General features: G+C 41.2%; 1 protein-coding gene across 1 annotated transcript in view; it reads right to left on the bottom strand.

Moving 5' to 3' along the window:
- Window positions 1–14,293, bottom strand: part of REEP5 (receptor accessory protein 5) — a 36,859-nt gene that overhangs the window by 10,503 nt on the left and 12,063 nt on the right. The window contains exon 3 of the mRNA XM_045087132.1: window positions 7,040–7,178. Coding sequence (XP_044943067.1) covers window positions 7,040–7,178 — 139 coding nt within the window. The remainder of the gene's footprint in view (window positions 1–7,039; window positions 7,179–14,293) is intronic.

The following is a 14,293-nucleotide window of genomic DNA, read 5'->3' as shown; positions in this document are numbered from 1 at the left end:
CACCAGGAATTGATATATGAAACAAACTAGAAACTAATTAAGAACAAGGAACACAAAAATAAAAATCTTCATCTAGAGGTATACAGACCTCTCCAACCAACAAACTGATTTTAAGGCAATTACATATTACAGATATAGAGATTAAACGAGCAGGCTCAGAGAAACTGGATTCTAATCCTGGTTCTGCCACTTACTAGTAAGTAACTCACTTTGCCTCAATTGTTTAAGTCTGTACAGACTTTATACTATAAATAGGTGTTAACTGAAATTAAAGAAAAAATGTACCTCATATATATTTTGTAAGAAAGTAAGCAACATCTGGACCATCCAGGATAGCTGGGGCTTTGTCTCTGTCCCAAGAAAACTGTCTTCTACCAACAGCCATGGAAGAGTAACAGCCTAAGTGATTAGCTTTAAATAGGGTAATTATAATCAAATCCCAAAACCAACATGTACCTTTTTTAAAAGAAGATTTTGGGGTGCCTGGATGGCTCAGTGGGTTAAGCCTCTACTTTCGGCTCAGGTCATGATCTCAGGGTCCTGGGATCAAGCCCCACATCGGCTCTCTGCTCAGCAGGGAGCCTGCTTTCCACTCTCTCTCTGCCTGCCTGTGATCTCTCTATGTCAAATAAATAAAATCTTTAAAAAAAAAAAAAAGAGTATGTAGAGTATTCAAAGAGATGTGCCATGGACCACTGCATATGAGGCAATAATTTCTTACCAACTATGTTAACTGGAGGGCTAGAAGTGTTGAGTTTTTGTTATACAGGGGTATTTTGCTGTGTTTTACTAGTATTTGGGAAGCCAGTATGGAGTTTTTGATTTATACATCTTAACTTTTACCATTTAAAAATGCAGTAAATAGTCTCCTGGCTGGTATTCCTACGCAGAAGATCTAATTTTCAGGAATGGATTACTGATGAAGAGATAGATGCCCGTATTATAAGCACATCGGGGTCAAGGTGAAGTGGAAATGACTCATTGGATTAGGAATCAGTTGGTATCTATTTTATTTTACTTCATTTGATGACTTGAGGTAAAGTCATAAACAACCTAAGAGTCAGTTTTCTCTTCTGTGGGATTTCAGGAAAGTCACAAATTAATGTCCTTAAAGAAAGTACTCAAGACAGTAACAGTATTCCCAAGTCCTACAGTCCTTATTGGTGTTGAAATCTCTGCGGTATTATCTGCCCATGTAAACATCAACTCCTCAGTAATCCAGAAACGCTCATTCAATTCATCTTTTCTGGATGAATTAAGGCAAGACTACCATAGAACCAGAGGGAAGCGTCTGTATTTTTGTACCTCTCCAACATGATGAGGCATTCCCTGGTCTGCTCAGGTCTTTCCAGTACCCTTCAGCTACTGTCTTGGGACAACAAAATAATTACTGTTCTCTACCCACATCATTAGCATTTTCCAGTTTTCAAATGGAAGAGCTTTCTTGTATTAAAAAATAAAGTTAATTACTGTTCAACTCTCATGGTGATATTCAAGCACCAGCTTTTCTAACTCCCTTTTCTTAATCTAGATAATTACTCTAGAGCCCAGGAGTACTCTGAACTACACAGATCCGACCATTCTTTTATTATTTTCTTAAAGATATGATTGACTGATTGATTGACTGACTGGAGACAGAGAGGAGCAGAGGGAGAGGAACAAGCAGACTCCCTGCTCAGTGCAGAGCCTGACATGTCTCTCCATCCAATGACCCTGAGATCATGACCTGAGCTGAAATCAAGAGTCAGACGCCCCTCCCCCATCATCTTTTTATTTTTTGTTTATTATTATTTTTTTAATCAAGCTGCCCTCAAAGTGCCGACAGACCGGGCGATGCTCTCACTCCCGAGAGCCAGCCGAAGCCCACTCTTCCTGCAATTCAAACAGCGTGTACTACTTTAACTGACACCTGGCAAGATGAGCAGTAACGGACTAACTCCTTAAGTTCGGATTACAGCCGACCAGATAATTCTGTCCGCGGTTCTAACGTTGTCACCATCCAGTTTTCTCCTAGAAGCCACATCTCTAAAACAGGGATCTGCTTTATATACAGTTTGGCACCGGGCTGGCCAGAACTAAGTGAATGTCAAAAGCCACAAAAAAAAAAAAAGAAAAGAAATATTAAATGCGTCCTTACTTAGGTCTCTTTTCTCATCCATACATGACCATGTAATTGTAGCAACTCCTTAAAAGGGAGTATTTTCGGGGCGCCTGGGTGGCTTAGTCAGGTAAGTGTCTGCCTTTGGCTCAGGTCATAATCCCAGGGTGCTGGGATCGAGCCCCATGTCAGGCTCTCTGCTCAGTGGGAAGTCTGCTTCTCCTCTCCCTCTGCCCCACTCCTCTGCTTGTGTGCTCTCCTTCTCTCAAATAAATAAAACCTATAAATTTTTTTTAAAAAGGGGGAGGAGGTATTTTCCTACCCACTCTGCAATTCAGAGGCTTTTCCTCAGTCTGTTCTCTGAAGTCACTCAGAATATGCACTGCTTTGGGGAGAATGCAATTTGATTGACAGCATAATCAATTTTTAATCATCTCAAGTATATTATCTATTTGGAACGTGCAGTAAATTCTCTCACTTTCACTGATGACTACTAAGGGAGGCACATTTGTTTTACCATTAGGGAAGAAATTTTGCTACAAAGCCATTTTTGTAATGGACTTCAAAACCAAATATAAATGATTTAGTGATTATGTCTTATATTTGGGATCCTCTCTTTACTTCATGTGACCTCCATTAGCAGAGGTGACCAGGAGCTGCCTTGTTCACGTTCTGGGAAGTCTGAGGTCAGCTCCCGGTATGAGTGGTTCTGCTGACAGGACACTATCCACTGCAGCAACCAGGTGGACCCAAGGCAAAAGCCAAGTTTCTTTCCTTAGAGCTTGCACTGTGATGGCACTACCATTAGACGGCTCTTATGAAGGACTTCAAACTGTTTCTAGTTTAAAATATGTGACATCCAAATAACATCATAAAAATATTGCTATAAATGCTACATGTCTTTGAATAACATAAACACACAGAAAATCCAGCAGTCTTTGAAATCTTTTTTTTTTTTTTTTAAAGATTTTATTTATTTATTTGTCAGAGAGAAAGCGAGCGAGATCGAGCACAGGCAGACAGAGTGGCAGGCAGAGTCAGAGGGAGAAGCAGGCTCCCTGCGGAGCAAGGAGCCCGATGTGGGACTCGATCCCAGGATGCTGGGATCATGACCTGAGCCGAAGGCAGCTGCTTAACCAACTGAGCCACCCAGGCGTCCCTAGCAGTCTTTGAAATCTTAAACCTTACCACAGGCTTAAAAAAAATCTGTCTTGAAAGGAAAATTCTTCAGCTATCTCACAAGGCATTCGGTGGTCCCGTCACTCAAAATTAAGAAATTACAGGTGCCTAGGTGACTCAGTTGCTTAAGCATTTGCCTTTGGCTCAGGTCACAATCCTGGGGTCCTGGGGATGTCAGGTTCCCTGCTTAGGGGGCGGTCTGCTTCTCCCTCTCCCTCTGCCCCTCTCCCTCCCCCTGCTCATGCTCTCTCTCTTGCTCACTCTCTCTCTCAAATAAAATCTTTAAGGAAAATAAAAATAAAAATGTAAAAATTTTAACTATTTAGCTTTTTGCTTTTGTTTTACCATAAATAGTGCCACCATTATATGTAATGTTCCACAATTTTTTATAATTAATGAATTATGCAAAATTTCTATAGCTATGGATCATTTCTATAGGGGTGTACTGGTTTTTCCCACATTGTTTTTTTAAGTCTCTTTTGTGTAACTGAAGTATAGTTGACAGACAATGTTATCTTAGTTACAGGTGTACAACATAGTGATCCAACACTTACACAGAATATACAAGGCTCGCTACAAGTATAGTTACATTTGTCACCACAGTTATCAGTGTTACTGACTATATTCCCTATCTTGCAGTTTTCATCCCTGTAACTTATTTACTTTATAACTGGAATTTTGTACCTCTTAAGCTTCTCCACCTTCCTGCCGTCTGACACCACCAGTTTGTTCTCTGTATTTATGTTTGTTTCTGGTTTTTGTTTACTTTGCTTTTAAAATTCTACATATAAGTGAAGTCACATATGGTATCTGTCTTTCTCTGACTTACTTCTCTTGGCATAATACACTCTAGGTCCAAACACGTCGCTGTGAATGGCAGTATCTCTCTCTCTCTTTTTTAATGGCTGAGTAATATTCCATCGAGAGAAAGAGAGAGAGAGGAAATGTGTGTGTATATACATCTTTATCAATTCATTTATTGACAACACTTATGCTGTTTCCACACTTTGGTTATTATAAATAATGCTGCAAAAAGATGGAAGCGCATATATATTTTTTTGAATTAGTGCTTTCATTTTCTTTGGGGAAATACCCAGTACTAGGATTACTAGGTCATATGGTATATAATTTTAATTTTGAGGAACCTCCTACCGTTTTCCATAATGGCTGCACCAGTTTATATTCTCACCACAAAACATAAAGGTTGTCTTATCTCCACATCCTCACCAACACTTGCCATTTCTTATCTTTTTGATACTAGGCATTCTGGCTGGTGTGAGGTGACATCTCACTGTGGTTTTGATTTGCATTTACTTGATGATTAATAATGTTGAAAAGACACATATTTTCATGTGTCTGTTGGCCATCTGTATGTCTTCTTTGGAAAAATGTCTATTCAGGTTTTCTGCCCATTTTCTAATCAGATTGTTTGGGTTTCTGGTTTGCTTATTTGTTTAGAGGTGTTGGAATTTTTTTTTTTTAAGATTTTATTTATTTATTTGACAGACAGAGATCACAAGTAGGCAGAGAGGCAGGCAGAGAGAGAGAGAGAAAGAGAGGGAAGTAGGCTTCCTGCGGAGCAGGGAGTCGATGTGGGGCTTGATCCCAGGACCCTGAGATCATGACCCGAGCCGAAGGCAGCAGCCCAAACCACTGAGCCACCCAGGCGCCCCTAGAGGTGTTGAATTCTTTATGTATTTTATATATTTTGGATATTAACCCCTTTGTAGGTATGTCATTTGCAAATATCTCCTCCCATTTATCAGGTTGCCTTTTTGTTTTGTTCATGGTTTCCTTTACTGTGCAAAAGCTTTTATTTTGATATAGTCCCAATAGCTTATTTTTTGGTTTTGTTTCCCTTGCCTGAGGAGACATATCTAGAAATAGTGGCTAAGTTCAATGTCAAAGACAATACTACCTCTATTTTCTTTCAAGGAGTTTTATGGTTTCATGTCTTACATTTAGGTCTTTAACCCTTTTTGAGTTTATTTTTGTATATGGTGTAAGAAAGTAGTCCAGTTTCATTCTTTTGATGTGTCTGTCCAGTTTTCCCAGAACCATTTATGGAACAGACTATCTTTTTTCCAATTCTATATTCTCGCCTCCTTTGTCATAGTCAATTAATCATATAAGCATGGGTTTATTTCTGAGGATTCTATTCTGCTCCTTTGATCTGTGTGTCTATTGCTGTGCCAGTGCCCTATTATTTTGGTTACTATACCTTTGTAGTACAGATTGGGATCTGGGACGTGATACCTCCAGCTCTGTTCTTCTTTCTCAAAACTAACTTGGCTATTCTGGGCCTTTTGTGGTTTCATACACATTTTAGGATTACTTGTTCTAGTTCTATGTAAAATGCTATCAGTATTTGATATGGAATGCACTGAATCTGTAGATTACTTTGAAATACATGTATATGTGTATGTGTGTATATATATTTTTTTCTGTTATTTATTCTTATTTATTTTTATTGTTATTTATACCATATAGTGTGTTGTTTATTTCAACTCTTTTTCACATCTCATATTTTCCCTTGGCTCTTTCCTGTGTTTTCTGGTTTCTATTTCATGTTGCTATATTTCTTCTGCTAGCAATCTATCTTAGAAGTCTCGGTTAGTTCTAATATTTCTACTGCTGACAAGATTTTGTACTTATCATGCTGTCTTTCTTTTGAAATGGTTATACTTTTCAAATATCTTATCAAATATTTTGGTCTGTAAGCTCATCTTCCTCTAGGAGTATCCGCTGCTCTGCTGGGCACTGGGATGGAGGAAAACCACATGCCAATGCATGCTGGTCCCAGTAAGCTGTGGGTAGGAAGCCCCAGGCAGCAGAGGAACCACAGGTCATCACTCTTCTCCTGCTCAACAGCCCCACAGGCCAAGGGAGCACCCTCTGCTCCACCAGTAGCCTGAGGAGATGCTCGTAAGCTGTAACACGCCGCTCAAGGGGGCAGAACAGGAGTGGACCGGGAAGAACCAGCCCTGGCCACTTAGTTCCACTCATTTTCCTCAGCACCTCCATAGGGATAGGACTTCTATGCCCAAACCTCTGTTTTAGAAAAAAGTACAGGAGAATGTTTTTTAACTTGGAGGTACAGAAGCAAGACAAAATGTAAAAGTGACAAAGAAAAAGACTGTATGACAGTATTTAAGGCTTCCAGTAAAATGTATACCCTATCTATTAGAAGATGTTAACTTTCTCACTCAGAATCAATACAGTTTCAACTTCCTCCTCCTCTTCCTCACATGGTGGTGACCGAGGTTGGTTCTCTACCAAACACAAGGTGTGGCAGGGCAGACCCCGGACTATGGCACCTTCCAATGTTCTCAAAATGACTTCCTCCAAGAGCCCGTTTCACATCTTCCTCCAAACCTTCCCCCAAAGTTAAGAAGTAAGAACTTTTTTCTTCTGGAACAATGACTCCTGCACATCAGTGTGACCATCCAGTGTGAAGAGAGGATCTTGCTGAACTATCAGCAATGCCTGGGTTACGGCACCATATTTCCATCTTTTATTATCAAGCCCATCTTGAATACACAATTGCTTTGGCTGTTTCCAAGACAGTATACAAAACAACTGAGTTGGGCCAATAGGTCTTCCTGTTTCTAAGGGAAGGCCAGACCACAGATGTTCAACATTCAAGCCTTTGGTCCTATGCCTGTGTATGGGTCCTGAGATGGAAGTGTATTTTAGTGGTAGGGCACAAAGCAAATCCATAGGTAGAAGGGAAAAAGAGCAGTTCAGGGAAAGCCAACATACCTTCAGCATGTAGTAGAAGGGCACCCATGACAGGAAGAGGTCAGAGAAGAATTCAGCAATGCTGAACACACCATACACTACCCAGTAGGTCAGCCACTGGGTATCATCTTCTTTGTTGGGACTCTCTATGGCTTTAATTCTGAAAGGCAATAAAAAGCACATGTGTCATGTAGGGAGACCTCAGTGAAACACTTTCAAACAGCAGACTCTGACAGCTGGCCCTCTAACACCAAGTAGTGAACTCAGGCAAATGCATGTGCCACGCTACTGAGATAAGAACACAACATAAGGATAGGAAGCAGTGAGGAAACAGTAAGACAAGCCATCGTAACTACTGGTCACCAGTCTTCTAGTCACCAGAAAAACCAACACTAGCTTTCCCCTGGACTTCCACCCTGCCTGTGCCTCCACCCAGGCACCAGGAGATACCACCAATGACTGGGAACCCCCCCATGGCATCCTGATGCCAGAGATACATCAAGAATTCTCTCACGGTGGGGCACCTGGCTGGCTCAGTCGGTAGAGCATGTGACTCTTGATCTTGGGGTTGTGAGTCTGGGCCCCATGTTGGGTACAGAGATTACTTAAATAAATAAAATTGTTTAAAAAAAAAGAGAGAGAGAGAGAGAGAGAGAAGAATCTTTCATGGTAACTTAGTTCTTAGGTGCTTTTAATAACTGAGGTATATCATGGGTAAATAGAAACTTCTGTAAAGGAACTTCGGGAACACAGTTCAGATACAGCCGGAAGTCTGTAATATACTTTTAACAGACAGGTGAAAGCAAACATCATGTCTTCTGTTTGGTTCCGACTATCATATGTGAGCCTTGGACTGTGATCTCTCCTCCCCTCACCTTAATAGCCTGACTTTCTCAGTACCAACTACCACTTAAACAAATTTCATTCTGTAAATGAATGGAAATAAATTTAAAATCATCTTTTACTTCTGAATCACAGAAATCTCTTCCAGGCCTGGGAATCTCGTCATTCTAAGCCTGAATGCCACAGTTTTTTTTATCCTACCCTGACGTACGTCTGGTTACTTATCATAACTGAGCTGAACTAAAATAGTAAACCAGAAAACGTATGACTCTTGTTAGCCTATGGGATGCGGTAACTATTGAAAATACTTGGTACACAGGTTCCCGAAAGAGACTGTTAGGTTGCTAAATCACGCTGAGTTATTCACTAAGAAAGCCTCTGAACTGGTGAGAGGCCGTTGTGGGTATTATGTTTGTTTGTGTGCATAAGTGTTTTAAGAAAACAACTAAAGGGAGAAAGGTACAGCTGACTGAGATGAGCGCCAATGGCGTGAGGGAGAGAGAGGGAAAAGTGATGGCCGCTCTGAAAGTCAAGAGTGTTTCAGTTTACACAAAAGAATCATAAATTGAATTTAAGAAAGCTGCTTATAAAATAATAGCTTGTAACATGGGGACTATGTCCATGTTTTAGCTTTCCTCAGACAGAAGCTGGCAAATGTAATCGAGGGCCATAGACAGGGGTAGGCAAGCACATTAGCCCCAGAACTATCAACGGTATCCCCTTGACATGTAAGGTCATTTTCCTCCCCATTTCTATTTAAGTGGATCTTTTAAGTTATTATGTTGATAAAGATTTTTTTCTTATACATCACACCTGGGCAGAGGGGATGAGGAGGTATAATTCACTTCTGGTCCCGGTCTCCATCACTAAGTAACCAAACATGATCCAGTCAACAAACATATCCACACATACACATGAACTAAAATAAATATTCCATGGAAACATTCTGGTATTTTCAATTCCACTCGTGTCATTATTTTTAAGAGGTTAGTCAAGATCCACAGAGTCAAACAGAAAAGCCACCCGAACAGTTCAAGTTCAGTGCTTCAAGGAATAAAAAAGAAAAAAAAAAGTTAGTCCTCTAACTTATGGACACTATGGATTCAAAAGCTTCCTTGTTAACACACTTGGAACACTACGTAGTAACACTGGAAAGCAGGAAGAAAAGAGCTTGAAACTGAACACACAGGCTGACCAGGACTCTGTGGAAAACCAAGGCGGATGAAAGAAGACAGGACCAAGGGTCTTATTAAGCTAAAGATTTTTTTTTAAGATTTTATTATTCTAAGATTTTATTTATTTATTTATTTATGATTTTATTTATTTTATTTTATTTGAGAAAGAGAGAGTATGCGTGAGTGGGAGGAGGGGCAGAGGGAGAGGGTGAGGGAGCAGCAGACTCCAGGCTAAGCAGGGAGCCCAATCTATGAATGCATCAGGGCTTGACCCCAGAACCATGAGATCATTACCCAACCTGAAGACAGATGCTTAACCCACTGAGCCACCCAGGCACCACCAGAAAATGGCAGTTTTAAGCTCTTCTCTGGGGAGAGAACTAACTAGACTGGGGAGCTTCATCTTTTTGCATCTCGGGTTCCACACCTATAGACAATTTCTTGTTCCTTCTTTCTTGTTGTGACTAAATGATGATGTTATGCCATGTAGACATTTTTAGAAATGAACCTTGTGCTATTTTAAATTAAAACAATAATAAATGCTTCAATCATATGAGAAATTCTATTAAAAATCTCTTCAGCTGGGGCGCCTGGGTGGCTCAGTGGGTTAAGCCGCTGCCTTCAGCTCAGGTCATGATCTCAGGGTCCTGGGATCGAGTCCCGCATCGGGCTCTCTGCTCGGCGGGGAGCCTGCTTCCCTCTCTCTCTCTCTGCCTGCCTCTCTGTCTACTTGTGATCTCTCTCTGCCAAATAAATAAATAAAATCTTTAAAATAAATAAATAAATAAACAAACAAACCTCTTCAGCTTAAGGGTTCCTAGGTAGCTCAGTTCAGTGTCTGCCTTCAGCTCAGGTCCCAATCCCGGGGTCCTGGGATCGAGCCCCACGTCAGGCTCCCCGCTCAGTAGGGAATCTGCTTTTCCCATCTGTAGCTCTCCCTGTTAGTGCTCTGTCTTTATCTCAAATAAATAAATAAAATCTTTAAAAAAACAAAACAACTGCCATTTCCTGAATGCTGTTTACTTACAGACTTCCTCGTCCAGGTGAGTGGACTCAGGTGATTGATTACTCAGCAATGCACTCTCCTGCCTCACACACACACTATCACATTTCAAATGATGTAGCAGCTTCTCAGGCAGCACAGGGACCCAAGAAATCTTAAGCAGGGCTCTATGCCTTTAAGTCATTTCCATTTTGGTCAACATGGCACAGCTGAAGACTGGGAGAGGTAGGAACCTAATGTTTTTCCCCAACATATTTATCTATAAGACTATCTTTTCCCCACTTCATATTCTTGCCTCCTTTTCATAGATGAATTGACCATATAAGCATGAGTTTATTTCTGGGCTTTCTATGCTGTTCCATTGATCTATGTGTCTTTGCAGCAGCACCATATTGTTCTACTACAGCTTTGTAACAGACCTTGAATCTGGGACTGTGAGACCTGCAGCTTTGTTCTTTCTCGAGATTGCATTTGCTATTCAGGGTCTTTTGTGACTCCATACAATGTTAGGGTTATTTGTTCTAATCCTGTAAAAAGTGCTACTGGTGTTCTGATAGGGATTATACTGAATCTGTAGACTGCTTTGAGTAATACGGACATTTTAACAATATTAGTTCTTCCAATCCGTGAGCGTGGTATGTCTTTCCATTTGTGTCCTCTTCATCAACGCCTCATAGTTTTCCAGAATACAGGTTTTTCACATCCTTGGTTAAATTTTACCTAATAATTTTTAAATTTATAAAAGCCCTATGAAATAGGTATTTTTTAAAAAGACTTTATTTATTTGAGAGAGAGGGAGAGAGAGAGCAAGCATGAGAGGGGAGTGTGTCAGAGGGAGAACCAGACTCCCCACCATACAGGGAACCCCATGCAGGACTTGATCCTGGGACTCCAAGATCATGATCTGAGCCTAGGCAGTTGCTTAACTGACTGAGCCACCCAGGTTCCCCCTATGAAACAGGTACTGTTACTTTCACTTTTGAGGGAAAGTTTGAGGCTCAGGGAAGAAAAATAACATGTGCAGGGCTCGAAGCTACAAAGTAGCAGAGATTGGGGTGCCTGGATGGCTCAGGGAGAGCCAGCAACTCTTGATCTCCAAGTCATGAGTTCAAGACCCATGCTGGGTGGACAGCTTACCTGAAAAGGAAGGAAGGAAGGAAGGAAGGAATGAAGGAAGGAGAAAACAAGTAGCAGAGATTGGATTTATGCCCAAAATTAACTCCGACAAAGCTTGTGCCTATTTCACACTATTCCAGGCTGTTTTCCTAGTTAGAACAACTCACCACTTAGCAAAATGTCTGGTACCAAGTAGTTACTTAATCGTATTTGTTGCATTAATATAAATACAAAAAGGGTTCATAGTCTCCCTTTTGGAAGGGACCACAATGATCTAGTCTTCCGCTGAAGAAAACCAAGGCTCAGAAAGGGCAGACTGGGTCACAGAGGACAAACAGAAGGAAACATCAATCTCAAGGTCCAGATCCTTGGAGAACCATTCCACTGTCCATCTTGCTTACCTGGGTGGAAGCCAGGCAGAGGTGAGAGGGGCAGCGAGGGCAGTCAGAAGCGAAACAGGACAGTATTCTGAGTTGGTGCCCCAGTCCACTGTGTCTCAAACTTAGATGCTGATCCATCTCCACCTGGAGAACTGATCAAACACATACAGGCCTAGGTCCTTTTCAGACCTAGCCTTCAGGTGATGGTGGGTAGGGCACAGGTATAAACTTGAAGACAGCTGTGGAGTGGATCCTAAGGCTGAGCCAAGTTTCAGAACAGCCAGTTCAAAGTTCAGTCACGGCACCACCTCCCCGTCCTTTCTAGGAAAGAAAATCCAAGTGATGGACTTGGATCCAATCGGCTGTAGCCGAAGGGTAGGCTACCCCTTTCAGGCAATGAACGGGAGGCCAAAAGAGGAGAAAAGTTAGACAGGAAAGGCAAACTGAATCACATCTCTGCTACAATTAGGATGAGTCACTCTAAGACGATCTAGAACGCTCACCTGAACATTCTCAAATATGTAAAGGAATTCAAAATAGAAGCATCTCCTAACCAAAACTCTTGCTAAAATTTCAAGAACCCAAACCCATGTTTGGCTAGAATGCTGACCTCCCCCAGGGCTTTTCAATCCCTAGCTAAACCCTAGACGAGCTCTGGAACTATCTCAAAAGAAGCTGGCAGCAATTCCAACCACTCCCCACCACGGGCCTGGGTCACTGGCTCAGATACTCTCTAATTTCCCTTGCCCACAGTGAGGTATATTAGCTGCACCACGGACACTGAACCCGGTTTCAGAATGACTCCTTGGGGGACACATTCACAAAGGACAGACAGTCTGGTCTTAGACTGCTCTGTGTGGACTTTTACTGCCATATTCTTACTACTGATCCAATGCCTGGCCAATTGGGCTCAGTGCTGTGGACTCTCTGTTCTCTCTTTCATCCACCCCTACCATGTTCCAGGAGCAGGGTGTGGCCTACTTGGAGCAGGTGGCAAAAATGAAATGAGGCCCGGGTAAGCAGCAGAGACACAGCTCGGGTGCTGAAGGTGACCGTCAATACCACCTATGGGAGTGGCTTGCGGTTCTAAAAATTCACACAGCAGAATCAGAAACTGTTGAATGTTGAGTTGGTAGCTGTCTTATAGATAAACTGTTCCTCTTCTATATTTTATAGACCAAAATATGAAGTTCAAATGAATTTCAACTGAAAATAAAATATTATAGGGGTGCCAGGGTGACTCAGTCAGTTGAGTGTCTTGAGCTCAAATTATGATCCTGAAGTCCTGGGATCGAGTCCCACATGGGGCTCCCTGCTCAGTGGGGAGCCTGCTTCTCCTTCTCCCCCTGCTTGCACCTCTCTCTCTCTCTGTCAAATATAAATAAATCTATAAAAAGAAAAGATTATAGAAACATGTGTCCACACAGTTTTTAAAGACAGCATGAAACTGTCCTTATGTCCTTATGAAACTATATAAATACATGTTGTTATATCCACACAATGAAATATTCTGAAGCCTTTTTAAAAAGGCTATTAACAGAGAAAGATGTACAAGACACTGGGCTGAATGTAGATTACTATCTTTGTGTTTGGGGAAAAAAAAAAAAAAAAAGAAAGGCAGATATATATCTGTGTGTGTTTACAGACCAAGAATGGTGTCCAGAAATACCTACTTCAAATTGGGTAAAGTTAATCCTGGGCATTAGGATTGTAGAATTTCATTTTGAGGTCTTTTTGTAATGAGCCTGTACTATTTTTTATAACAAGAGGAAGGAAAAAGTTTTCCACGTGGGGAATAAAAAATGAACACCAGACTTTCTACAACTACTTCCTCCTATGAGACTAACTCTCTCTCTAGGGCTCTTTGCTGCACACTGAAGTGAACATCAGGCACACTCATTTAATGTCTCTCCTGAGGAAACAGCTCCTGGGTCTCCTACAAACAAACTTCTCGAACAATGATCGGACACACACTGCTGTGTTTCAGAGCATTAAAAGGCTTTCAATACACACGTAAACACAGAAAGAGAAAGGACTGACAGCCCATCACATGGAATGGACTCATTCTAATTTTCTATTTAAACAAAGCAGTATCAAAAAAATTATTAATTACTGTGGAACAGCCAGGCTTTTTCCTTCCTTTCTTCCCAGTGCTCATCTGGCTTTGCATCATTTCACCACCCTCAGCTTTCACCTTGTAATCTGGTTCCACCACTTACTAGGCACATGACCTTGAGCAAGTTATTCTGGGCCTTAGTGTCCTCATTTCTCAAGCAGGAATGATAAACTTTATCATGTTGTCGTGAGGATTAAATTAATACATGTAAAGCACTTAGAATCAAGGCCCTGAATCGAGTAAGCTTTCGTTAAATATTACCTTAACAGATAAGTACTTACAAAGTGATAATAATTTATTATCATTGTAGGGAGGCAAAAGACTAAAAGGAAGAGCGAGTGGTAAGAACACTCCAGTCCTTCTGGCTAAGTACAGTTGGTAGAGGGTTAACATTGTTAATAAGGCTAAGAGGAGATTAGAGAATTACCACGGATTTTAATTATACCTCACTCTCCAAATCCCAAATGCTACAGAGAGTAAAGAGCTGAATCCCCAAATCCCATTTGCAGGTCAATGGGAACAAATTCAGACACTGCTGAGAACATTTTTCTGGCCTAAATTCTTTAGTACTGGATGGGTATGGATAAGCCTAGAACTCACTGGCCAGACCAATGGACTCCAGGGACGGGTACTGGCTGCCTC

This window comes from Mustela putorius, unplaced genomic scaffold (assembly GCF_011764305.1).
Source record: "Mustela putorius furo isolate JIRA1106 unplaced genomic scaffold, ASM1176430v1.1 tig00001059_pilon_pilon_pilon, whole genome shotgun sequence".
Taxonomy (NCBI): domain Eukaryota; kingdom Metazoa; phylum Chordata; class Mammalia; order Carnivora; family Mustelidae; genus Mustela; species Mustela putorius.
The sequence above is the reverse complement of the archived record's forward strand: the minus strand, read 5'-3'. Positions and strand labels throughout refer to the sequence as shown.